Source organism: Mesoplodon densirostris, chromosome 2 (assembly GCF_025265405.1).
Source record: "Mesoplodon densirostris isolate mMesDen1 chromosome 2, mMesDen1 primary haplotype, whole genome shotgun sequence".
NCBI lineage: Eukaryota > Metazoa > Chordata > Mammalia > Artiodactyla > Ziphiidae > Mesoplodon > Mesoplodon densirostris.
In genome coordinates, this window is record NC_082662.1 from 29,969,421 (window position 1) to 29,997,341 (window position 27,921).

Sequence of the window (27,921 nt, forward strand, 5' to 3'; positions counted from 1 at the left end):
CCCAGCTCGCGGCCGTTGGCCGCACCCCATCGCGCTCGCCCCAGGCCCCGCCCAGGCTCGGCGCCCGCTCCGCGACACCTCCCCTGCGTCCTCCGCGGCGGCCGCGCCCGCACAGACGTCGCGCCCGCACGGTTAGGGCGGAGAGGCGAGGCTTGGATGTCGGGCGAGAGCCCGGGCAGCGGAACTGACGCCAGCAGGCTTCCGGGGGCGGCCCCCAGGGAGGTCGGCGGCGGCGCCGCAGTCGTGGAGGGGCACTGGGTTCGTAGGCGGCCGCGGGCGACGCAAGTTCCGCACGGAGCCCGTCTCTTCTTGCCTCACGCTTCTTCCTCTCTCCTAGTTGCGCGCTGCCTCCCGACGGCCGCTCTTCCTGACGAGAGCTTTCGGAGTGCGGTTGCTGAGGAGAAGCCGTCACCACCCCGCCTCGGGGCCGAGTGAGGGTTCCTGTCGCGCCGCGTCGCCCCCTGCGCCGCCTCCTTGCCCTCAGTGGCGGGCGCCCTTCTCGCAGGAAGCATTCCCCCCAGCTCCATGAATGGAAATCGGCTCCGCAGGTGAGTGAGTCAGAGCTGCTGGTCCGTCCGTTGGGTGTAACCGCAGAGCATCGTCGCTCCCTTGCGCCCCGGCCCAGGTGCGCGAGGTGAGCGCCGTCCCCCTTCGGCCCCCCGCCCGGCCCTTCCTCCGCCTCCCCGCAGCCCCGCCGCAGTTCCGTGGATCCACGGAGTAGGCGATGACACTGCGGGGAAGAGACACTGCTCAAAGGATTGAAGTTTGGGGTTCCCTAGGCCATATTACTCTTTTTTCCCCGGAGTCTAGAAGGGTTTGCCATCTTTTTTGTTACTCCAGTTGAAGATACAATGGGGTGTGTATTCTTTAATCGGGTATTGTGTCCCGTAGAGGCACTGGGTGGCCAGCATTCTCCCTTATGTATCTCCCTTATGTAGTTGTGAAGATACATTAAGATAACAGATGAGAATTAAGTTTGAAACAGGTATTAGTGCAACGTCAAATGCAAGATGGAATTTCTTCCATCCCCGAGTTCTCATCTATGTTTGTGGCAGCATGGTACATATAATAGTTCCTGAGGATCTTGGAAATGTCATATCAGCCTGGATCACTGCTAACGTGAGGAGGTAGATCTTAAAATTGCTGACTATATATAAATGTTTTCATTCTATATTCCCTAGAGAATCGGCTGTCATATTCTTGGAAATTTGGAATTTAAGAAAACTGCTTCCCTCCTTGGGAAAATATGACAGTCTTGAGAAAAAATTGCATCATGGGCAGTACTTATCTTAAAAAAAGAAAAAGCACTTTTTACGGTCTGTAATTAATTGAAGGACATAAAGTAGGTGTTACATAACGATTTGCTTTCCAAATGATCATATTTGGTGTGTTAAATTTGGAAGTATGCTTCATCCAGCCAGTCACAGTTTTATAAATTAATTACGAAAATATTAAGCGGCGGGTGTCTTCTTACTAATTGTACCACAAGTCCCTGAAATTCACATCTCATTTTGCCAATTTGGGAGACACCTGAATATTAGATAAGAAAAACTTATATGAAAGAAACCAGTGACATAATGATATTAAAGATTTTGTTGACTACGTTAAGGAGTATAATTGTCAAATAGATGCAAAAAGCCCTTAGGAATTGTAGAGGTGGGCTGGGGAGAAGGGTTTATTACAAGTTTTATTATATGGAATTTTCTCTAATCAATTTTTACCGTGTCTCTTTTGCATGCTCCTTTTTTTTTTTTTTTTTTTTCACGTTTCCTTAAAAAGGGAAAGATCTGTCTAGATTGTGAAGAGCTTTAGACTCTCGTTTGTTTATCATTGATTTGTAGGTTTCCGAAACTCTTGCCTTTGTTTTCCAGTTTTCTAATACACTGTTTAGGGAATGTGATGATTTGGGAGCTATACGTGATTTTTACATAACTGTTCTGTTGTTGAGCCTGGAAAACAAACATGAAAGTTAAACACTTTACTACTTATCCTAAAATTTTTAAGATATTGCCAAAAATTTTTTAAGGTTCTTTTCTTTTTTGGGTTTTTCATGTGAAATTATTCCCAAATACATGGACAACATCTTAGAAACTTCTGAAGTCAAACTGCCTAGCCAAGGGATCCAACTCGCCAAGTACGATTCAGTAAATGTTCCTAAGAATTCTTGAGCTATAGATAAGTTTTACTTCTTTTTGCATGGGCCGTTGCTGAAATATATACCTATTTAACTGTTCTCACATCTGCGGAGGTATAGTTAGATTTGTCAGCCATATGCTTGGACATCGTGAAACACAATGTTTATTCTTCAGTGCAGTTTATACATGATTGACTGTAATTTAATGACGAAGGTAAAGTATAATTTGGCTTAATATTGTCATCATCAAAAACAAAATTTTCATTCTTCCTGAGACGTGTAATTGTTATGCTGCAAGGGAAATCGAAAGCAAAGTTGGGAAAAATGTGCAACTAAGTCTAAAATCAAGAATTTGACAGATACATATTTTGGTTTAAAAATTTTTAGATGCATATTTTCTCTGATAGTCTGTTGAGTCAGTGTTGGATCTTGGCTCTCCAATTTTGTTCTAAGTTTTTCTTTTGTGTGGAGATTCTCAGGAATCATCTTATGGCAAAATATTTTAAATTCTAATTGTTAGGTGGATACATAAAAAACTTAAATTTATTTACATTAGAGGACTAGAGATACAAATTCTATATAATTGTTTCTTGGCAAATCGTTCTTCACTAAAAGTTAATATTTGTCTATTCTTCCCTTTTGCATGTAACATTTTAAGTGATTTTTTTAAGGATGTCCTGTCACATAGTGACATTACAATGTCACTACATTGTAATGTAGTGATTTAGTACTGTGTGAACTCTGATTTAACCAAAAAGCTGGCAGGCACAATTGGTTTTTAAATAATAATAATCAATAGTTTAGCATCTGTGCCTATGACTCCTTGGTTAGGGGAACTTCTGATGAAACCCTATTTTTTTATGCTTTAATTACAGCTGGACTAAGAGTATATATGTTATATTTTCATTTCAAATAAAGTGGGAATAAAAGAAGCAGAAATGTTCATTAAGATATCAGTTCTCCTGAGTAGCTATTTTTTAGGACAGTACTGTTCTAGTCTGTATTTTTAGGTAAAGTTAGACTACTGTTAAGGGCAGAAGGAATTGTACTTACCTACCAATGGAAGAAAAACATTTTCTATTACCTTAAATTAATAATAATGCAAAGTGATCTGACATGTTTGATAGATGTCTTATACAGTCTTGCAAAAGTGAATAGACTATGTTTCTTAGTTACATTCCTGAATTCCTGTTTGAATGTAGTTGTTTTAGGACTCTGTGTTTCTTTAATAATAAAAATCAAGAAAAGTTATTTGAGAACAAGTTCCAAAGGATGTGTGGAAGCTAAATTTGGATGAGGTGGATAAAAGTTGTGGATTCAAAGTACTAAAATATGTAATGCCATTAGGTTTTCAGTTTAGTATTTCTTTAATCCCTTGGGAAATGTTTTTATTGTTATATAGATTTTCTCACTTGTAGATTTTTGTCTTGAAGAAGATAAAATACTGTTTGTCTAGAGGGCATGAATTGTAAACATGGAAAAGGTTTTTCTACTTTGTTGTCGCTTAACTTTTAGCTAGTGCTGCTCTGGAGTGGTCATAATAACTTTTTCCCTAGTATTTACTGCTCTTGACTGGCATTAGGATTTATAAAAATGTACAAGATTATTTTGATTTTTGTTTTAGAATTTAATTTCTCTGACAGTGATAGAAAGCCCTGAGGGAAAACTGTAAAGGAGGCAAGAAACAACTTTTTTCTTCTAAACAAAGACTTGAAAGTAAAGCGGGAAAAAGAACATCTATAAAACCCTTAAACGTAATTCGACTAACATGATGAAGACTTTAAAAAATTATCCTTGATTTCATCACCCTGATATAACCACTCTTTAAAGTTTTAAACCAATTTCCAAGCTAATAAATGTATTAATTAAAAAAATTTTTTTTAATTAAGTAATTTAGGAAAGTGGTTAAAATGAATGAAACAGTTTCTAAGTGCTATGTTTGCTCTTTCAGAGAATTTTATGTAATAGGTTGATAATTTAGAATTAATTTATATTCTCCAGTGGGAACATTGCATTTGTTTGGTTCTGTAGGCCTGGTCTGAAAGTATGCAAAGAGTCCAGAGGCCCCGTATAGGGGACATTTCCAGGAAAAGTTCTATGTTGTATATGGAAAAACCCTGGCTCGAGATAGAATTCTTGCCAAATTGTCATAAACTGTTAGATTCTAATTGAATACTACATTGCTTTATATCACAACCATCTTTTTTCACACTGGTTTCCATAGTCTTAAAATAATTGAGGGTCTACCTGAAAGATGAATTAAATATTATATTTCGTTAATCTAAAATTTTTTTTTCCTCTTATAATACTTAAAACTAGGATCTTAAGTAATTGACGTGTGGTTTTGTTTTGTTTTGTTTTAATAGATGGGAGGAAAAGGCAAGTGATCTGTTTTCAGGAAGGTAAAGCTAAAAAGATAATTTATTTAAGAATAGTATTCTTTCCAAACCTGTTTAGTCTCGGTTTGTTGTGATGAACAGCATTCACGAGACATTCCTGCTTCTAATTCAGTTGTCTAGGATACTCAATAGACCCTCATTCTTGGCTCATTAACAAAACAGATGTGAGAAAGAATATTGTGTGGTTTTTCAACCATAGTGGTTATGCTGTTAGGATACATGAACAGCCTTTCTGTATTTGGAGTTTCTATAGTTTTCTGCCATTATCTGTGTTTTTAATATTAATGATTTTCTTTGGCTACCCATTGCTTTAAAAAAAAAAAGACTACTGAGATTTAGCAAAATCTTGTTACACAACTGATGCTTTCTCTTATATCTTAAATGGAGGCTCTCTGTGGTTTGGTTGCAATAAATTATGTACATTAGTCTGGAATGTTAGTTTAATGAAATAATCTGGAAGAATTCTTTGTTTTAAATCAGCCAGTTATTCCTCCGTTGTTTCTAAATTATCAGGTTCTTGAGAAATCAGAAGATATCTGTAGGATATAGTCATGGGATATTTTTATATTCTTCATTTTTGCAAGAAAGTGTTCTCGGTTGTAGGCTTACATAATACAATTTTTGAGTCATTACCAATATTTGATATTTTAACTGATTTCTAAATCTAACAACAGAAGTTCATTAATATATCTCTGAATTTTAAAAAATGTTGAACAATAGATTGCAAAATAGACTTATATCTTAGCAGTGAAGTCCTTTTTTTTGTTTGTTTGAAGAAACTTATAGCTTCTACATTAGGACTTGCTCTCTATCTGTGTATTTAACGTAAAAGTGGCATTCTCTAAAATTACTCACAATTTCTCTAAATTTTTGCTTGGGTGATCAAAGTTTTTCAAAAGCTACCCAAACTTTAATTATAAAATAAATCTCAAGGCATTTCCATAGTGCTTGGGCTACTTTTTTCCAGGGGGAAAAATGGCTTTGAAATAATGGTTCCCCATAGTGCATCTGAGAAATTTAACCCCCAACAGTCTGAATGTTCTAGAGTGATTATTTAGCTACAGTGAATATAATAAATGTAATCTGATATAAGTGCCTTGTGTTTGTACAGGTTCATTGAATGAATACGTAGACTTAGTAGATAAGAAGTTACTGAAATCTCATGCTCATGTTTACTAGTTAGCCTTGTGGACTTAACTAGTAAACGGAGGCATTTAATTATGTCAAATTTTGAGGTCAACACATTTATTTTTTCAAAACAAAAATAAAAATTTTTTCCTGGTTGTAAAAATGCATGTTTATTATTTTTAAAAAAGCAAACAGTATAGGAAAGTCTAAAATAGAAATGACAACAATATGATCCCATTCTCCAGATAAAACCATTGCTTATTTTTTCTTGTATATCTTCTCAAATGTTCATCCATCTGTCATCATATTAATTGTTTTTAACCTGCTTTTTCTACTCAGTATTGTATCATGGATATTTTTCCTTATCATTACTTAGATCTATATAGCAATATAGCAATATAAATTTTTACTGAGTACATAGCATTTAATTTTTTTTTTTTTTTTTTTTTTTTTTTGCTGCACTGCATGGCTTGTGGGATCTTAGTTCCCAGAGCAGGGATTGAACCCAGGCCCTTGGCAGTGAAAGCACGAAGTTCTAACCACTGGACTGCCAGGGAATTCCCACATTTAATTTTATATTATTAATTAGTGTCATTGATGGTGGATTAGATTTCTTTCCAGTTTTTTATAAAATTATAACTAAAACTTTGGTAATTATCCTAATACATACATCTTTGTATAGTGATCCAGTGATTGCTTTAGGATAAATTTCTAGAAGTAGAATGGTTGAAACGAGGTATCCCATGAATATCAAAGCAAAAGTTCCCAGTGAAAATCCATAATTTGGTAATAGGCTATAGTAGTGCTATAGTTGATTCTTATTTATTCATTGCTTATTTTCATCAATCACATTTACTATAGACTATAATTTAGCTTTGGACTCACTAGTACATGTTAGATTGTTAGGTCAGTGAACAACACACACATATGCTTTGAAAATGTATGGTTTTTTTGTTTTTTTGCTCACGCGGGCCTCTCACCTCTGCGGCCTCTCCCGTTGCGGAGCACAGGCTCCGGACGCGCAGGCTCAGCGGCCATGGCTCACGGGCCCAGCCGCTCCGCGGCATGTGGGATCTTCCCGGACCGGGGCACGAACCCGTGTTCCCTGCATCGGCAGGCGGACTCTCAACCACTGCACCACCAGGGAAGCCCGAAAATGTATGATTTTTTGTTTGAAGTTTAACATGGTTAGTTGTTATTAGTCAGTACTTGCTATAGCTACTAAAAGAAAAGTTTGAGGTAGAAATTCCAGATAGTGCTTTTTTTTTCTGTGTAATTACATTTTCAACTCTAGTGGGCAATATATGTATTTGTTAAATAACTAAAATATGCCTCTCTGGAAGTATAATTTGTTGTATTGACAGAATTATTTCTTCCAATAATTTACATTAAAATATTTTGTATACTTAAATTCGATGATTTTATAGTCAATTACAGTAGAGTTCTGTTACATTGCTTATTCATGAAACAGAATTTTGGTTTTTACCAGTTTGTATAAAAAGCATCAGGGAAAATAACAATAATGGAGAAAAAAATCATCAGTGTAATATAGTGTAGAAAGCATGGGTTTTGGAAACAAATCCTGGCTCTCGAATTAACATGGTAATAATGTGTCATTGTAGGTTCATCGATTGTAACAAATGTTACCACTCTGGTGTGGGGATGTTGATATTCGGGGAGGCTGTGCATATGTGGGGGCAGGAGGCATATGGGCAATCTCTATCTTCTCAGTTTTACTGTGAACCCACAACTGCTCTAAAAAATAAAGTCCATTAAAAAAAATTAATTGTGACTTTGGGCAGTGCTTTTAATCTTCCTTAATCTTAGTTTCCTTATCTGTATAACGGTATAGTGAAGAGATTCAGTATGCAAAGGAAATGACATTCCTCTCTTCCTAATTTTTAAGACATTTTATTATAAAAAATTGAGGATGTATATGCAGAACTGTATAATAAACTCCCATGTACCCATCGCCCATGTCCAGTCATGTCCGTTCTACTTTCCCCTCCCCTGTATTTTTTGAAGCACATTCTAGACATAATAATATTTTATTTATAAATATCTACTAAGTACATCTATAAGAGATATAGGGGAGTTCCCTGGTGGTCCAGTGGTTAAGACTCCATGCTTTCTCTGCAGGGGGAGCAGGTTCAATCCCTGGTTGGGGAACCTTGCAAGGCAAAGCCAAAAAAAAAAAAAAGAGAGAGTTATGGACTCTTTAAATAAGCCACAGTACCATTATCACAGCATAAAATAATAGTATAACCCTTTATATTAAATATTCAGTCAGTATTCAAATTTCAACTTGTCTCAGATATTATTCTTTTTTTTTTTCTTTTAACAATTTGCCTTTTTAAAATTTATTTCATTTTTGAGTCAGGATCCAGATAAGTTTCCCACATTGTGAATGATTGATATGTCTTTTAAGTGCCTCTTAATTTGTAAGTTTTCTACCCTCTTTCCCCCTACAATTTATGGATTGTTTGTCCTTTTAGACTTTCTCACAGTCTGGATTTTCATTCCATCTTCATGGTGTAATTTAACGTGTTTCTCTAAATTTACCGTAAACTGCTAGGACCAAAAAGCTTGATCAGATTCAAGGCATGTGGGATCTTAGTTCCCCGTCCAACCAGGGATCGAACCCCCATCCTGTGCAGTGGAAGAGTCGAGTCTTAACCACAGGACCACCAGGGAAGTCCCCTCAGGGTATTGTTTTTGAACTTACTGCAGTCAGGTTTTTGTCCCTAGAACTTCACTGGAATTGCTTTTATCAAAGTCAACAAAGAATTTGTTAAATCCAGTAGTCAGTTCCCAAATCTTAATTTTATTTGTCTCTTCAACTTCATTTGATTACTTTGCTTCCTTCTGGACATTCCTTTTCCACTTGGCTTCCTGGCCACCACATTCTCTAGGTCCTTCTCCAACCTTATTGGCTATCACTTTTCTGCTTCCTTTGCTGTTTCATCTTCATCTCCCCAATCTCTAAACACTGGGAGTTTTCCAGAGCTTATTAGTATTCTTTTGTATCCTGCCACAGTCAAGGTGATCTCCTCTGGTCCAGTGGTTTCAAATATCACTAATATGCCAAGGGCACTCATGTCTACATTTCCAGCCTGGACCTCTCCCTTGAACTCCACACCCATCTAACTGCCTACTAGATACCTACTTGTACAGAAACCTTAACGTTAACATGTCCTAAAAATCCTCTTGATTTCTTCTCAAAGCTTTCTATTATTCCTGAGTCTTTCCTGTCTCAGTAAGTGCATTTCCAATTCTTTTAGTTGTTTAGACCGAAAAGCTTTGAGAGCTCTTTTCTCTCATACCCCACACCTAATCCATTAGCAGTTCCCATTAGGTCTTCCGTCTAAATATTTTCCACATTGACCTCATTCCCATAGCTGCTACCACCCCTGCCCTAGCCAACATTATCTTTTGCCTGGAAAGTCGACTAGCCTACTAACTGGTCTCCCTGCTTGTACTTTTACATATAATTTTTCATACAGCAGCTAGAGTGATTGTTTAAAAAAAGTTTAAGTCAGATCATAATGCTTCTTGATTCAGAACCCTTTCTTGGTTTCTCATGTCTCAGAATAAAATCCAAAGACCTCATCATGGCTTGCAAATACTATAAGATCTGATCTCCCAGTATCTTTCTGACCTCATCTCCTACTGTTCTCTCTGCTCCAGGCACAGTGGTCTCCTTGCTGTTCATCAAACATCGAGCAAACTTCTGCTTTTTCCTTTGTACTTGATTTTTCCTTGCCTGGAAGGCTCTTTCAGCTGTCTACATGACTTTTTCTTTCACTTCTGTTTTACGCTTACTTGTCACCTTTTCAAAGAGGTCTTCTTTGACAAACCTATCTAATATGGCTAACTACCTCCCACCACACACACACATTTTCTATCCCCATAACCTATCTTATTTTTTAAAATAAATTTATTTATTTTTATTTTTGGCTGCGTTGGGTCTTTGTCGCTGTGCGTGGGCTAAGCGGTGAGTGGGGGCTACTCTTCATTGCAGTGCCCGTGCTTCTCATTGGGTGGCTTCTCTTGTTGAAGAGCACGGGCTCTAGGTGCATGGGCTTCAGTAGTTGTGGCTCGCAGGCTCTAGAGTGCAGGCTCAGTAGTTGTGGCGCACAGGCTTAGTTGCTCCACGGCATGTGGGATCTTCCCAGAGCAGGGCTCGAACCTGTGTCCCCTGCACTGGCAGGCGGATTCTTAACCACTGCGCCACCAGGGAAGCCCTAACCTATCTTATTGTTTTATGGCAGTTATTACTACCTAATCGGCAAAAAAGAAATACAATGTAATCTGCCCCACACCCCTATAAAACCTTCATGAGGACCAGGTCTTTATTGTTATTATTAAAATTATTATTCACTTGAACAATGTTTGGCACTTAGGATACAGTAAATATTTGTTGAACACATTTACGAGTCAATGAATGGATGACTTAATGAATGATAGACTTTCAGCACATGTTAGTTTGTAGTAGTATAGTGTACTGATTAAAAGCCCAGGCTCTGAAATCAGACTGCCTATTTGCAAATCCTAGCTTTGCCACTTTCTGTGAACATGTTTTTTAATCTCCTTGTGCCTCAGTTTCCTCAGTATAATATAGTACCTGCCTCAAAAGTTATGTTGTGGGCTTCCCTGGTGGCACAGTGGTTGAGAGTCCGCCTGCCGATGCAGGGGACGCGGGTTCGTGCCCTGGTCTGGGAAGATCCCACGTGCCGTGGAGCGGCTGGGCCCGGGAGCCATGGCCGCTGAGCCTGCGCGTCTGGAGCCTGTGCTCCGCAACGGGAGAGGCCACAACAGTGAGAGGCCGGCGTACCGCAAAAAAAAAAAAAAAACAACAAAAAAAGTTATGTTGTAAGAAATGTATATCAGATATATAATACTGAATACATGTTAGCTGTTATTGTTGTAATTTTGGGATATCCCCGAGTATATTGTGAACTACTTAAGCAAAGTAACTGACTTATTAATTAATCCATGTATCTATAAAACCTTGAACATAATAATTGCTCAATAAATAGAATAGATAAATGACTTTTTATGTTTTGATTTTTAAAAAATTGTCTGTGGGGGCAGTGAATTTCAGAAGAGAATGGGGGCTATAGAAAAATAAAACATTATTATTAAGCCAATCTTGATAGTCATCACATGTAAATAAAACAGCAGAAAGTTATTTTTTTAAACACATAAAAGGTTTTTAAAAATTGTAATGCCTAATGCTAGAGAGGGCATAGGAGAGAAATCTGGTGATAGTAATGCATTTATATGCCAGTTTGGTAGTAAATACCAAGAGTCAGAAACATGTTTCTTTTCCTATCCTTTGACCTGGTAGTTCTCTTTCTGAAATTTATCTGAAGGAAAAAATTCTATATGCCACTTTCCCTCTCTAGCTCCCCCAAATAAAACAGTAGGTGCTTGATGCAGAGAAATTCACTTAGCATAGTTGTGTGAAATGTTGTAGCTGTTTATTTATATTAATATTTATTGAAGAGCTACTACTTTTTTTAATGGCTTCTGTGCCAGGCACATCTAGAATGTATAGGTCATTTTATCTCATTTTAAAAAATAAGGTAACTGAATGTACCTCAACATAAGAGAGGCCATATATGACAAAGCCCACAGCTAGTATCATACTCAGTGGTGAAAAGCTGAAAGCTTTTTCTCTGAGATCAGGAGCAAGACAAGAAGCCTCCTCTCAACACTTTTATTCAAATAGTGCTGGAAGTCCTAGCCAGAACAGTTAGGCAGGAAAAAGAAAGAAAAGGCATCTGAATTGGAATGGAGGGAGTAAAATTGTCTCTATTTGCAGGTGACATGCTATTATATATAGAAAACCCTAAAGACTGCATGAAAAACTGTTAGAAGTAATAAATGAATTTAGTAGAGTTGTGGGATACAAAATCAATATACAAAATCTATTACATTTTGGGACTTCCCTGGTGGTCCAGTGGTTAAGAATCCGCCTTCCAGTGCAGGGGACGCAGGTTTGATCCCTGGTCGGGGAACTAAGATCCCACATACCGTGGGGCACCTGAGCCCGTGCACTGCAACTACTGAGTCCGTGCGCTCTAGAGCCCACATGCCACAACTAGAGAGCCCACGTGCTGCAACTACTGAGTCCACATGCTCTGGAGCCTGCGTGCCACAACTAGAGAAGCCCATGCAACACAACGAAAGATCCCACATGCCTCAACGAAGATCCTGCGTGCTGCAAGTAAGACCCGATGCAGCCAAATAAATAAATAAATAAATAAATTTAGAACAAGAGAGCCAAAATCTACTGCATTTCTATACATTAACAATGAAATATCAAAAAGATAAATTTTTTAAAAGTCCCATTACGGTAGCATCAAAAACAATAAAATGCTTATGAATAAATTTAACCAAGAAAGTCAAAGATCTACACATTGAAAACTATAAGACATTGATGAAAGAAATCAAAGAAGACACAAATATATGGAAAGATATCCTGTGCTCATTGATTGGAAGAATTAATATTGTTTAAATGTCCACACTACCCAAAGTGATCTACAGATTCAGTGCAGTCCCTATCAAAATTGCAATGGCAAAAAAGAAAAAGAAAAAAATTGCAGCGGCATTTTCTACAGAAATAGAAAAAACAATCCTAAAATTTATGTGGAACCACAAAAGACCCCCAATAGCTAAAGCAGTCTTGAGAAAGATGAACAAAGATGAACAAAGAAAACTTCCTGATTTCAAGCTATATTATAAAGTTATGTCAAAACAGTGTGGTATTGGCATAAAAATAGGCACATAGATCAGTGTGAGCCCAGAAATAAACCCATGCATGTATGGTCAGTTAGTTTTCTTTTGTTTTGTTTTGTTTTTTTGCGGTATGCGGGCCTCTCTCTGTTGTGGCCTCTCCCGTTGTGGATGGAGCACAGGCTCCGGATGCGCAGGCTCAGCGGCCATGGCTCATGGGCCCAGCCGCTCTGCGGCATGTGAGATCTTCCCGGACCAGGGCACGAACCCGCGTCCCCTGCATCGGCAGGCGGACTCTCAACCACTGTGCCACCAGGGAAGCCCGGTCAGTTAGTTTTTGACAAAGGAGCAAAGACTATACAGTGGGGAAAGGATAGTCTCTTCAGTAAATGGTGTTGGGCAAACTGGATAGCCATATGCAAAAGAATGAAACTCAACCCCAACTTATACCATATATAAAAATTAAAATGGATCAAAGACTTTAACAGAAGACCTGAAACCATAAAACTCCTAGAAGAAAACATAGCACGTGAGCTCCTTGACATTGGTCTTGGCAATGATTTTTAAAATTTAATACCAAAAGCAAAGGCAACAAAAGCAAAAATAAACAGGTGAGACTGCATCAAACTAAAAAGCTTCTGCTCAGCAAAGGAAACCATTGACAAAATTAAAAGGAAACTTATAGAATGGGAGAAAATATTTGCAAACCACATACCTGATATAGGGTTACTATCCAAAATATACAAGAACCTCTTACAACTCAATAGCAAAAAAACCAACTCAATTAAAAAATGGGCAGAAGGCAGAGCAGTTAAGCCTGTGCGCCACAACTACTGAGCCTGCTCTCTAGAGCCCGCGAACCACAACTACTGAGCCCACGTGCTGCAACTACTAAAGCCCACGCGCCTAGAGCCTGAGCTCTGCAACAAGAGAAGCCTGCTCACCGCAACGAAGAGTAGCCCCCACTCACCGCAACTAGAGAAAGCCCGCACAGCAATGAAGACCCAACGCAGCCATAGATAGATAGATAGATAGATAGATAGATAGATTATTAAAAAAAATAAAATAGACAAAGGACCTGAATAGACATTTTTCCAAAGAAGACATACAAGTGGCCAACTGGTACATAAAAGGTGCTCAACATCACCAGTCATCATGGAAATGCAAATCAAAACCACAATGAGATATAACCTCATACCTGTTAGGATGACTTTTATCAAAAAGACAAGATGATAAATGCTGTTGTGAGTGTGGAGAAAAGAGAAACCTTATACACTGTTGGTGGGAACATAAACTGGTACAGCCACGATGGAAAACTGTGTGGAGGTTCCTCAAGAAATTAAAAATAGAGCTACCATATTTTCCTTTACCAGGGGTGAAGGGTGGAGGGGAGAGATAGATTGGGAGTTTGGGATTGACATGTACACACCGCTGTATTTAAAATAGATAACCAACAAGGACCTACTGTATAGCATAGGGAACTGCACAATATTCTGTAATAACCTAGATGGGGAAAGAATTTGAAAGAAATAGACACATGTATATGTATAACCGAATCACTTTACTATTCACGTGAAGCTAACACAACAGTGTTAATCAACTATACTCCAATATTAAAAAAAAAAAAAGAATAGGGCTACCATATATTCCAGCAATCCCACTTCTGAGTATATATCCGAAGGAAACGGAACCATTATCTTGAAGAGATATCTGTACTCTAATGTTCATTGCAGCATTCACAATAGCCAAGGTATGGAGACTATCTTAAGTATCCATCAGCGGATGAATGAATCAAGAAAATGTGATATGTGTATACACACACACACACATATACACATAGTGGAATATTACTCAACCTTAAAAAAGAAGGGAATCCTGTTATTTCTGACAACATGGATGAGCCTGGAGGGCACTATGCTAAGTATAATAAGACAAAGACAAATACTACATGGTATCACTTATATGTGGAATCTAAAAAGAAAAAGTCAAACTCAGAAGCAGTAGAAAAATGGTTGCCAGGGAGTGGGGGAAATAGGGAAAGGTTGGTACAAGGGTACAAACTTTGAACTATAAAATAAATAAGGTCTGAGGATCTAATGTATAACATAGTGACTATAGTTGATAATACTCTGTTGTATAATTGAAATTTGCCGAGAGAGTAGAACTTAAATGTTCTAAGTCCCCCCTCATCCCCCCAAAAAGGTGAATATGTGGAGTGATGAATGAGTTAATTAACTTGACAGGGAGAATCTTTTCACAGTGCACAGGTATGTCAAATCATTGTGTTGTGCAGTCTAAATATCATTTTAAAAAATACACTACCAAATGTAAAATAGATAGCTAGTGGGAAGCAGCCACATAGCACAGGGAGATCAGCTTGGTGCTTTGTGACCACGTAGCAGGGTGGGATAGGGAGGGTGGGAGGGAGACACAAGAGGGAGGAGATATGGGGATATATGTGTACGTATAGCTGATTCACTTTGTTATAAAGCAGAAACTAACACACCATTGTAAAGCAGTTATACTCCAATAAAGATGTTAAAAAAAAAAAGATCCCACATATAAGTGAAAATAATAATAATAGACAACTGAGTCTTAGAGGCTGTGACTTTCCCCTGGTCATTAGATCTGGAACTTGAACTCAGGTTTGAGACCATACTTCAGTTGAAGTAATTAATATAATTACTCTTTTTATCAGTTAAGAGTTTTAGTTGCAAATAACAGAAATCCAACTGAAACTAATTTGAGCAAAAGGGGTTTATTGGCTCATGGAATCCAAGGCAGGTTGAATAGCAAGCAGTAGGAAGAACAGGTTTGCAGCTGAGCTTGCATCTGGAGCAGGTGGAACTAGTAACTCATGGTATCAGACTACTCCATCTCTTATTTTGATTTCTCTCTATTTGTAGCTCTCTACATGTAGGCTTCCATTTTCTCTCACTGTTGATTGGCTTTTTCTACACATCAGAACACCTGATCTCCAACAGCTATTATATCTCACAGCTTTAGTCCCTGAAGAGGAAATGCCTGATTGTTGTTTAGGTCCCAAGTTAAAACAAAAAAAAAAAAGTCCCAGGGAAAAGGCTTATTACTTTCTCTTGGTTCTGGTGTCCATCTCTAGACGAGTCAGTTGTGGTGTCAAATTCACGTAAGAACATATCAATTGCTGGTATTCGTATAGTACTTGAGAGAATGTGTAGTTTTCAAGATAATAGCCAGTAGGTGGAGGAAAAGGGTGGGGTTGTGTTTAGCATACAATCCTGTGAATATCCACTACAACTGCTTATATTTCACTCTTTATAATAGTGAAACATTGGAAGCAAGCTAAATATTCTTGAGTGGAACCTGGTCAGTTTTACTTCATCAACTTAATGTATTATTACATAACCATTAAAATTATGATTATGAAGACCTTAGTAATACAGATATGCTTATGATGCTATGTTAAGTGGGAACAGAATATAACATTTTATATACAGTGTATTTGCTACCGTGAAACTTGAAAATGTAATGGAAGGGATGCAGATTACTCAAACAAATTTATGAAGTAGTATGACAGAGGGTCACTGTGCTCCACAGTCTGGTCCCTAGCTTTGCAGATCCTGATTCTTGGTTTTCAGGCATCCAGAGCTGATCATCACCTTGAGGGACCGATTGATGCTAACCAAGTTCACAAGAAACTAATATATAAATCATAATGCCAATTTAATCATTTACAAAGAAAAATACTATTTCCAGAGCATAAGGAAGATTCATGTTGACTAGTCAGCGACTTATCTCCCTCCGGCCATCTATATGGGTATACAGACAGTAAACAGAAGGTTGCTCTGTAATCGTGGAATCAGAGCAAGGGACTTAATATGATGTGCTCTTTAGTATTAGGGATAGAAATATGAGTCACTGAAAAACTCTGTCTTCAGATCACTCAATTTGTAAGAAAATGCAGGTAGTTAAATAGTTATAGAATTTTCTCCGTGTGGAGTAGACAGATTATTTTATTAGGCTCAGAACTTCCACTAAAGAAAGCTAAAAAATCTGGATAAGATGGAACAAAATGCCTTCTTAAGAGCATGGAATAATTAAGAATAGGTTACTGAAAATCAGACATTCTGTATCACAACCACTAGTTGGGAAACTATTTCCCTTTATTTTATTTTTATAAACTTATTTTATTTATTTATTTTTGGGCTGCGTTGGGTCTTCTTTGCTGCGCATGGGCTTTCTCTAGTTGCGGCGAGCAGGGGCTACTCTGCGCGGGCTTCTCGTTGTGGTGGCTTCCATTGTTGAGGAGCACGGGCTTTAGGCACGCAGGCTTCAGTAGTTGTGACACGCGGGCTCAGTAGTTGTGGCACACGGGCTTAGTTGCTCCGAGGCATGTTGGATCTTCCCAGACCAGGGATCAAACCCGTGTCCCCTGCATTGGCAGGCAGATCCTTAACCACTGCACCACCAGGGAAGTCCCTCCTGAGTTAATTTTTGAAAAAAGTTTTAGGTCTGTGTCCAGATTCTTTTTTTTTTTCCCCCTTTAGCATGAGGATATCCATCCACTTGTTTATCAGCACCATTGCTTGAAAAGACTGTCCTTTTTCCGTTGAATTGCCTTTGCTCCTTTGTCAAAGATCAGTTGACTGTGTGGTTCAATTTTGGGGCTGTGTATTCCTCTGATGTATTTTTCTATTCTTTGACGAAAACCCACACTGTCGCGATTATTGTAGCCTTATACATTAGCACCAAAAAAAGAAAAGAAAGAAATACTTAGGTATGAATCTAACAAAATATGTACGAGATCTATGTGAGGAAAACTACAAAACTCTGATTTAAAAAAATCAAAGAAATCAAAGAAAATCTAAATAAGTAGAGATATTTTATTATACATGGATAGGAAGACTCAGTATAAAGATGTCAGCTCTTCTCAACTTGATTTATATACTTAGCACAATTCCAAGCAAAATCCCAGCAAGTTTTTTTTGTGCATATTGACAAACTGATTGTAAAGTTTATACGGAAAGGCAAAATACCCAGAACAGCGACATGATATTAAAGGAGATTAAAGTCAGAGAACTGATTGACAGTACCTCATTTCAAAACTTACTGTAAAATATCATAATCGAGACAGTGTATTATTGACAAAAGGATAAACAAATATATCAATGGAACAAAATAGAGAGCACAGCAGAATGGGTTCCAATCCCAGTTCTGCTACTTACTAGGTATGAAATTTTAGGCAAATCATTTCAGTTTTCCTCATCTATAAAATCATTATGAAGTTTGGGGTTCCATTTGTTTATTTTTATTTTTATTTTTTTTCTTTTCTTTTTGCGGTATGCAGGCCTCTCACTGTTGTGGCCTCTCCCGTTGCGGAGCACAGGCTCCGGATGCGCAGGCCCAGCGGCCATGGCTCACGGGCCCAGCCGCTCCGCGGCATATGGGATCCTCCCTGACCGGGGCACGAACCCGTATCCCCTGCATCGGCAGGCGGACTCTTAACCACTGCGCCACCAGGGAGGCCCCATTTGTTTATTTTTGCTTTTATTTCTATTGCCTTGGGAGACTGACCTAAGAAACCATTGGTATGATTTATAATCAAACTTATAAGGTTTTGCGCAGCAAAGGAAACCATAAACAAAATGAAAAGGCATCCTATGGACTGGGAGAAAAATATTTACAAGTGATGCGACTGACAAGGGCTTAATTTCCAAAATATACAAAGAGCTCCTACAATTCAATGACCAAAAAACCCACTAAAGAAAGTGGGCAGAAGACCTAAATAGACATTTCTACAAAGAAGACATAAAGATGGCCAACAGGAACATGAAAAAATGTTCCACATCGCTAATTATTAGAAAAATGAAAATCAAAACTACAGTGAGAAAAAAAAAAAAGCTACAGTGAGGTATCACCTCACACCAGTCAGAATGACCATCATCAAATCTACAAATAATAAATGCTGGAGAGTGTGTGCAGAAAAAGGAACCCTCCTACACTGTTGGTGGGAATATAAATTGGTGCAGCTACTATGGAAAACAGTATGGAGGTTCCTCAAAAAACTAAAAATAGAGTTGCCATATGATCCAGCAATACCACTCCTGGGCATATACCCAGACAAAACTGTAATTCGAAAAGATACATGCACCCCAGTGTTCATAGCAGCACTATTTACAATAGCCAAGACATGGAAACAGCCTAAATGTCCATCAACAGATGAATGGATAAAGAAGATGTGGTATATGTACACAATGGAATATTACTCAGCCATTAAAAAGAATGAAATAATGCCATTTGCAGCAACATGGATGGACCTAGAGATGATCATACTAAGCGAAGTAAGTCAGAAAGAGAAAGACATACCATATGATATCACTTATATGTGGAATCTAAAATATGACACAAATGAACATATCTATGAAACAGAAACAGACTACAGACAGAGAGAACAGATTTGTAGTTGCCAAGGGAGAGGCTGGGTTGGGGAAGGAAGGACTGGGAGTTTGGGGTTAGCAGATGTAAATTATTATATATTGGATGGATAAACAACAAGGTCCTACTGTATAGCACAGAGAACTATATTCAATATCCTGTGATAAACCACATTGGAAAAGAATATGAAAAAGAATATATATGTATAACTGAGTCACTTTGCTGTACAGCAGAAATTAAACACAACAATGTAAATCAACTATACTTCAATAGTAAAAAAAAAAAATTATTACAAGGTTTGGTAAGAGCTTGATAAATTTTATCTGTTGTTCATGTTCTGATTTTATCCTGACAGGATTCATAAGAAAGAGGCAGATTAGGTATTATTTCCATTTTATAGATCAGGAAATAGAATTTCAGGGCTATTAATATTTAACAAAGGTCAAGTGGTTAGATAAATGGCAGAGCCAGAACTATGACCTAGTCTAGAATTACTCATTATTACCTATCTCAGTTTAGGATAGCAGGAAAGATTATGCCCTCAGAAAAGATCTTACAAATATATGAAAACAAAATTTAAAAATAGGTGATGCAAGTAGCACTTTAATGTACTTTCATCCACAGTGAAGAAAAGTTGTTAATTATCTTTTTTCCTATTCTCTGGAAGAATTTGTTTAAGATTAGTATTATTTCTTTCCTTAAATGTTTGGTATAATTCTCTAGTGAAGCCATCTGGATCTGGAATTTTTTAGTGTGTGCATGTGTGTGAATATTTTTAATTGTGGATTTAATTTTTTCAAAAAGTTACAGGACTTTACAGATATTTTAAATGTAAATTCATTTAGATAATAGTTACTAATTTACTAACTGAATTTATTGTTTGAATTTTGTTTAACAAAGCTACAACATTTTGAGCTTCAAAAACTTAATGCTAGATATCACCTAGGGTTTGTTTTTTTCTTCACTATGGTAAAATATATATAACATTAAATTTGCTATCTTAGCAATTTTTTTTTTTTTTTTTTTTTTTGCGGTATGCGGGCCTCTCACTGTTGTGGCCTCCCCCGTTGCGGAGCACAGGCTCCGGACGCGCAGGCTCCGGACGCGCAGGCTCAGCGGCCATGGCTCACGGGCCCAGCCGCTCCGCGGCATATGGGATCCTCCCAGACCGGGGCACGAACCCGTATCCCCTGCATCGGCAGGCGGACTCTCAACCACTTGCGCCACCAGGGAGGCCCAGCAATTTTTAAGTGTACAATTTAGTAGTATTTAAGTACATTCATATTGTTGTGCAACCAATCGCCAGAAATCTTTTCATTTTGCAAAACTGAAACTATACTCATTAAGCAACAATTCCTTTTTCTACCTTTTCCCCCAGCCCCTGGCAACCGCCCTTCTACTTTGTCTCTATGAATATGACTACTCTAGGTATTAATAAGTGGAATCATACGGTGTCTTTTTGTGACTGGCTTATTTCACTTAGCATGACCTCTACAAGGTTCATCTATGTTGTAGCATGTGTCAGAATTTCCTTCCTTTTTAAGGCTGATTGATGTCCCATTATAGGTATATACCAGATTTTCTTTTTCCATTCATGCATCAGTGGACACGTAGGTTGCTTCCACCTTTCATCTGTTGTGAATAGTACTGCTATGAGCATAGGTGTATAATTATTTTTTCAATACCCTGCTTTCAATTCTTTTGGGTTTATACCCAGAAGTAGATCATGGATCTACTAGATCGTATGGTAATTCTATTTTTAATGTTTTGAGGAACCACTGTACTGTTTTCCAAAACAACTGCACCATTTTACATTTTATTTTATTTGAAAAGAGAACTTTTCAAATTTTCTATGCTTTTGTGTACCAGTAAGCTGTATCTTTCTAGGACTTAGTCTATTTCATCAAACTTTCAAATTTATTAACAGTATTTGTAATGTCTTCTGTATCTGTAGTGATACTGATACTTTTTTTTCCATTTATATTGGTTACTTAAGCCTTTTTTTCTTGTTATAAAAATCACTGGAATTTATCAATTTTAGTTATCTTTTCAAATAATTGATTTTGTTGATCCTTTTTATTGTATATTGTTTTTATTTTGTTCATCTGCTCTTACCCTTCTTTAAGTTTACTTTGCTATTGGTCGCATACTTTTTGGATACGATTTGTGCTTTGTTTATGCTCACCTGGGTTTGTATGCTCCTTTCTACCCCTTCCAAAACAATTTTCCAGAGGTACCCAGCTTTTGTTTCTTTGTATGTTTGTTTTAATGAGGAAAGTAAAGTGGGGTGAAAGAAATTGGTGTTAGAAACGATGTCATCTTTCAACACTAGGCTTCAAGCATTATCAGCTGTACTTAAAATTCTAACTTACTCTGGTTGACAAGATTATTAAATGCAGCTTGTAAGAGTGTTTCTCTCTTTTTTTTCCCCTTCCCTGGCAGGACCCGTTGGGGCCCAGCCCCTACTCATGGTGCCCAGAAGACCTGGCTATGGCACCATGGGCAAACCCATTAAATTGCTGGCTAACTGTTTTCAAGTTGAAATTCCAAAGATTGATGTCTACCTCTATGAGGTAGATATTAAACCAGACAAGTGTCCTAGGAGAGTGAACAGGTAAGAATTCAGAGATCTTTTGCTTTTGGTATTTGTCTTTGCTTTAGAAATTATGTTTATCTTGTATATCTAAATAGCAATGATAATGTCTAACAGTTTGACCAAGAACAGATGGTAATTTGCTTTGAAATTGAGTATACTTCAGAGGTGTGATGATGGGGAAAATCTACAAACAGCCTTGAAATTTTTCCATTATAACATAAATTCATGTTTTCTCTATGATAATAGAAAAGGTGCAAGTCATTTTTATGTGCTCTTGAAATCAGAGTGAGCATTTTTTCCTTTGCTATTAGGTAATATTTATCGGTGCTTTCTTTTTTCTCCCCACCCCACCTCGACCTTATTTACCCCTTTCGTGATGTTCCCTTTAAGATGATGGTGGTTGTCATGGTTTCATGCCTTCTGTTCTCCTGCTCCTCAACTCCTAACTGTTCCCTACTCTTTTATAGGAACAAGTGTGTATGGTATATAAAGATTTATCAATCTGCTTTCAATAAGCTTCTTTCACTTCCCCAAATACTATGGATATGGATGTGGTTTAGATAATACAGGAACAGAAAAGGAATTTATGACGTGGTGTACACCACAAAGGAGGGTTTAAAAAAAAAAAAAGACTTACGGACAAAATATTTAGAAAACAATGATGCTTAACTTAGCCTTTTAGTTTGTACTATCAAATACCCCAGCCTTTTCTTACTCAGTAAGTATTATTATTAAGAACCTTCATTTAAAATGTAGACTTGGGGCCTCCCTGGTGGCGCAAGTGGTTGAGAGTCCGCCTGCCGATGCAGGGGATACGGGTTCGTGCCCCGGTCTGGGAGGATCCCATGTGCCGCGGAGCGGCTGGGCCCGTGAGCCATGGCCACTGAGCCTGCGCATCCGGAGCCTGCGCGTCCGGAGCCTGCGCGTCCGGAGCCTGTGCTCCGCGACGGGGGAGGCCACAGCAGTGAGAGGCCCGCATACCGCAAAAAAAATAAAAATAAAAATAAAATAAAATAAAATGTAGATTTATTGCTGTCAAGAAATTTGTAATTTAGTAGAAGAAGAGATAAGACACATAAGAAATATGAAGTGAATGAGCACTAAGAGACTTTTTAATAACATATAAAAGAAAACCATCATATGAGTGTTATAATTAACATGTAATAAAGAGTTCTTTCTGAGGTCAGGAAGCAAGTTGTGGAGTATTACAAGTGGAAGAATCTTAAAATATCAACTAATCTGATGCCTTTTTTTTTTTCCTGATACCTTTTTTGTAGCTGAAATCCAGAAAGGTTGAGAGGCTTACTCAACATTTCTAATAGCAAAGGTGAGACCAGCACTCCAGAATCCTGACTTAATAGTCATTAAGAAATATTTGTATAGCGAGAAGGAAAGGAAATGGGCTAATCTAAACAGTTGGTAGAATTGCAGATCGTGTAGTAAAGAGAATACTTTTTTTTTTTTTTTTTAAAGATAAGGCAGCAGTAACAAAGGTACAGCAATTGAGAAGAACCAGGTTTAGTGAGCCTAAGCCAGGCTTAAGGGGGAGGTTCTGGTCAGGTACGACAATAAGCTACCATCTATGAGTACATGACTTCCTAATCTTGCTGTAGCCTCCACCTCTTTCCTGAGCTTCAGACTTGACACCTGAATATCTATAAAGTGCTTCAAACACAGGTCAAAACAACTGATTCTCTCAATCCCAATCCCCACACTCCGCTCATACTACTATATTCTTTTCCTCTACCTAAATTCCCAAACTAGACCTTCCTTTTCCTCCTGTTGGTTATCAAGTCCTATTGCTTCTGTTTCAGAAATTATTCCCTAATTTGGCCCCTCTCCATCCATACTGCTACCACCTTGGTTTCAGACCCTTATTTGTTATCTAGACTATTGTAATGATCTTCAAATTGGTCTCCCCTAACATTTCTTTCTCTCCCCATTCTCGTTAAGTATCCATACTTCTGGCGTAGTTATTCTTTTAAATAAGAAATCTGATTATATCACTCCCCTACTTTAAAATATATTCAGCTCCCTATTGCCTACAGAATAATATCCCAAATTTAGTATAGCATACCTTTCTTAGTTTGGCTCTAACCTTTATCTTTTTTCATATTCTGCAACTCCTACCTGGAATGCCCTCTCTGCCCTTACCTATCTGGCAAACTTCTATTATTTTTCAAGACAAACCTTTTGAACTCCATAGTCAGATGGTAGTTCATTCTTTTTTTCTTTTTCTTTTTTACAAATAATATTTGGCAGTTTATTAACCAGTGGAGTATATTGCACAACAAATTACCTCACATCTTTCAGGAAGAAAAACAACTAAATTTGAAAAGTAAAGACGTCACCCACTGAATTCAGACACAGTTAAAATGTGCTTTAAATATTTCTTTGGGAGAAGGGACACAACACTTCTACTCAGTTAAGAGAAACATATGTACAGTCCAGGTCTTTTATTTTCTTTACACCCATCATGCCATGAATTCATAGGTAATGGGCTCCAACAGTTCAGGCTCCTTTCCACTGGTTCTCATGAAATGTGCTTCTCTGGGTGGAGCAGGCTGGTGCTTCAGCTGAACCCAAGTACCTTTCTCTTTGGCTCCCTTCTTTTTCTGATCGTTTTCCTTCACACATTTCAGGAAGCTGTCTTAGCTCTTAGAGTGCTTAATGTGCTTGATAGGCACCTTAATTCTCTAGGCAAGAATCTTGCCCTTAACTTGTTTGTTTACAACGATGCCAACATTGTGCAAGGTAACACTGTAGACTCTTCCAGTTTTGCCATGGTAACATTTGTGGGGCATTCCTTATGGAACAGTGCCCATTTGCTTGATATCTACAGTATCGCTTTCTTCTTGATTCGCATGTATGTGGCCAAAGGAACAACTCCATGTTTTCTAAAAGGCCTAGAGAACATATAGCAAGTACCCCTCCTCCTTCCCTTTGTGTTGGTCATTTTGGTGAATTATTGGAAGATGGTGGTTCCAGCCGAAAGGCCAGATGGTAGTTCATTCTACTATGACCTTGTAGTACTTGGTTGGTGTACACTTTCGTTACAGTATTTTTAGTGCGTTATTTGTTACCCTCTTCTCTCAGTATAACCTCTTCATGAAAAGTAATATTCTTTATCATCATCTTTGTAGCCCTGATCTTAGCTCAATGATTGGCACATAATAAATACTCAGTAAAATGAATGAAATGGTTATAAAAGTAAAATGGGATGAGCGTGTTGGTGGGAGACAGGAAAGAGGACTGGACATTATAGAGGGCTTTGTATGCCTAGATATGGATTTTCAGTTCCCTACCCATCTCTCCTAGGATATATAGGTTAGTCTTTATGTTAGTGTCCTTCTCTTTTGTCTGTCTTTGGGCTTATAGGGACCAACTGTCTCATGCTGCACTCTCAAATTCCCTTTTTCTTGTTTCTCAAAATGGGGGTGTTAATGTGTAAATTTGAATGAAGGATAATTCTGACCTTTCTGGTAGATGTTTACATTTTTAAAAGGCATTTATTAATCTAAGGAAGTCTCTTAACTGATAGAATGTCTAAGACAGATATTTCTTAGCTGAATTCCTTATTATTGCCTCTCCACCTTGCCCTGCCTGAAAAAATTGCCCCTAACTTTAGCAGTATATAGAGAAGAATTCTTATATGTTATTTATTGAATAAGAAAATTATATGATGAAAATGTTAGAAAAACAAAAATCACTTGAAGACAAAATGGGATGGAATTGAGGAAGTGGTAGGAGTTGGAGGCTTGGGACTTAGAGGGATGTCAATTGAAGTTTTTTTTAGTATTTCAGATGAGTTGTGAGGGACTAGGGCATTGGCAATAACGTTGGGTAAAAAAGAACAAAATTGTTTATCAGATTTGTTCTTTTTCCTACCTTTATTTTGGTAGAGGAATAGTCACATGTTATATGTGTGTATATGAAGTTGCGTACCATAGAGTTTCACATGTAGATGCTCAACATGTTGGTTAAGTTTGGGAGGAAAATGTATATAATAAATTAGTGTGGTACATTCTGGTTTTAACTTACAGTCCTTTTGGCGTCCCTAGTTGTATTTCATCTTTATGTTGCTTTGTCTTCTTACCTTATTTGTCAGTAGGAGTAAAGGATCTGTAATTTAGATGTTCCCAAATGGAAATTTTTTTTATCATGTACCTTTTATTTGAGTTTTGATAGGAGCTATAGGACTTCCTTGGGACTCTAAAATTGGCGTTAACCAACTTTGTACTTTGTTAATAATATTGATTTAATTTTATGTCAACATCCATAAAACTTATTCCCTTTATTTTCTTCAAAAGCCTAGCTTTTGTCTTCACTTTTTGCAATATCATGTAATTAGTCAATTAAAATTGTTGGTGGGCTTCCTAAATTGGTTCAGTTCTTACACTTCAACAACTAGAATTCTAGAAGTTAGAAGAAACTAAATAGAACTTTACAATTCCTTTTCAGTATGAACTAAACAGTTATGGGCCAAAATGCAGCAGTATTTAAATCAACACATATGAGGTTTCTCTTGTCCATATGCCACATGCTCAAATATTTGGCACTGTGGCATTAATCATAATAGTAGAATGATGTATTGCAGCCAAACAAGTTTCCACTTTAGTCAGAAGAGTTTTCTTGGACAAAATATCCAGGAAATGCTTGTGAATCATCTTGTGAGTCAATTTTTCTACTTTAGACTTTCTGTCTGTTGCTTTTTTTATCCTTTCCTCACTTCTTTGGGGAGTGTGTGTCTATGTGTTTCTTTTTTTCCCTATTTAATTATTTGATTATAAAATCATCATTAGTTAAAAGAGCATGTAAAGTAGATTTCAGATGTTTCTAGTTTCTTTTTAACAAGTGAATGGTCTTAATAACTAAAAATTAATTTCTAGAAATATTTTGAGCTGAAGTATAAAATCTGTAACTTGAGATTTTTGTGCTAGTTTGTCCAGCTACTAAATATATATGAGGATAAACCGTGAATAGACTGTTCCATATTTATTCAAAATTGTTAAATAGTGAAATAGATGGGGAAAGTTGTGTATGCAGCATGATTATAAATGCAAGATCTCCTTGCATAAAGATTTGAAGGAGTGTTGAAATAGTTGGTAATAGATTGTGATCGAAGTTTTTGGTTTAATTTTCTTTTACAAATTAAACATTATCTTATAGTCATTGTACTAGTATGATTGCTGTTACTATTCTATTATGATTAATGACATAGTGCTGAATGTTTGTGCATAGTGCATATGGATGTAATGTAATTCTAATGATTGAATCTTAGAAGGAAAAAATCTATATTGATATGATTTTGGCTTTTAAATAGAAATAGCAAGTCAAAGTGTTTGAAGAAACTCTCTTCTACTGTTATTAGGAATATTATTGGCATAGTGTAGTAACAGGGTAGTGTGCCAAGAGAGGGATATTCATTTTTTCTTTTTTTTTTTTAACACATTGGGTTTTGTTTGTTTTCTTTTCTTTTCTTTGGCTGCTTTGAGTCTTCGTTGCGATGCGTGGGCTTCTCATTGCGGTGGCTTCTCTTGTTGCAGAGCACGGCCTCTAGGCGCGTGGGCTCAGTAGTTGTGGCTCACGGGCTTAGTTGCTCCACGGCATGTGGGATCTTCCCGGACTAGGGATTGAACCCGTGTGCCCTGCATTGGCAGGTGGACTCTCAACCACTGCGTCACCAGGGAAATACAGGACATTCTTTTTTTAAAATAACATCCTTATTGATATAAAATTCACATACTTCACGATTCACTCATTTAAAGTGTGCAATTCAGTGGCATTTAGTATGTTCACAGTGATAATGTACAACTGTCACTGCAGTCATACTTTAGAACATTTTGTCCTCCCCCAAAGAAATCCCATACTCACTAGCAGTCACTCCCCATTGCCTCCCTCCCTGCAGTCCCTGCCCAACACTAATCTACTCTCTGTCTCTGTAGATTTGCCTTTTCTGGACATTTAAATATAAATAGAATCATACAATATGTGGCCTTGTGTGACTGACCTCTTTCATTTCACGTTTTTTTTTGTGTGTGTGTGGTACGCGGGCCTCTCACTGTTGTGGCCTCTCCCGTTGCGGAGCACAGGCTCCGGACACGCAGGCTCGGCAGCCATGGCTCACGGGCCCAGCCGCTCCGCGGCATGTGGGATCTTCCCGGAGCGGGGCATGAACCCGTGTCCCCTGCATCGGCAGGCGGACTCTCAACCACTTCGCCACCAGGGAAGCCCCATTTCACGTTTTCACATAATGTTGTAACATGTATTAGTACTTCATTCTTTTTTATTGCTTAATGATATTCCATTGTATGGATATTTTATGTATCAGTTCATCAGTTGATGGACATGTGAGTTGTTTGCACATTTTGTCTCTTAAGAGTTATGCTGCTATGCACATTCATGTACAGAATTTTGTGTGGGACGTGTTTTCATTTCTCTTGAGTGTATTCCCAAGAGGGGAATCATATGGTAACTATGTTTAACCTTTTGAGGAACTAACTGCCAGG

General features: G+C 37.8%; 1 protein-coding gene and 1 pseudogene across 3 annotated transcripts in view; one reads left to right on the plus strand and one right to left on the minus strand.

The window, feature by feature from the left end:
* Positions 1 to 220: 220 nt before the first annotated feature.
* AGO3 (argonaute RISC catalytic component 3) overlaps positions 221 to 27,921 on the plus strand; it is a 116,997-nt gene continuing 89,296 nt past the window's right edge. For 2 of the 3 annotated variants that reach the window (XM_060089481.1, XM_060089482.1), the window contains exons 1-2: positions 221 to 548; positions 21,259 to 21,430. In XM_060089481.1, coding sequence (XP_059945464.1) covers positions 530 to 548; positions 21,259 to 21,430 — 191 coding nt within the window. In that variant the 5' untranslated portion in view covers positions 221 to 529. Of the gene's footprint in view, positions 549 to 21,258; positions 21,431 to 27,921 lie in introns of those variants that run through there. The other variant, XM_060089483.1, reaches the window with a different exon arrangement.
* Positions 23,870 to 24,371, minus strand: LOC132478790 (large ribosomal subunit protein eL21-like; annotated as a pseudogene).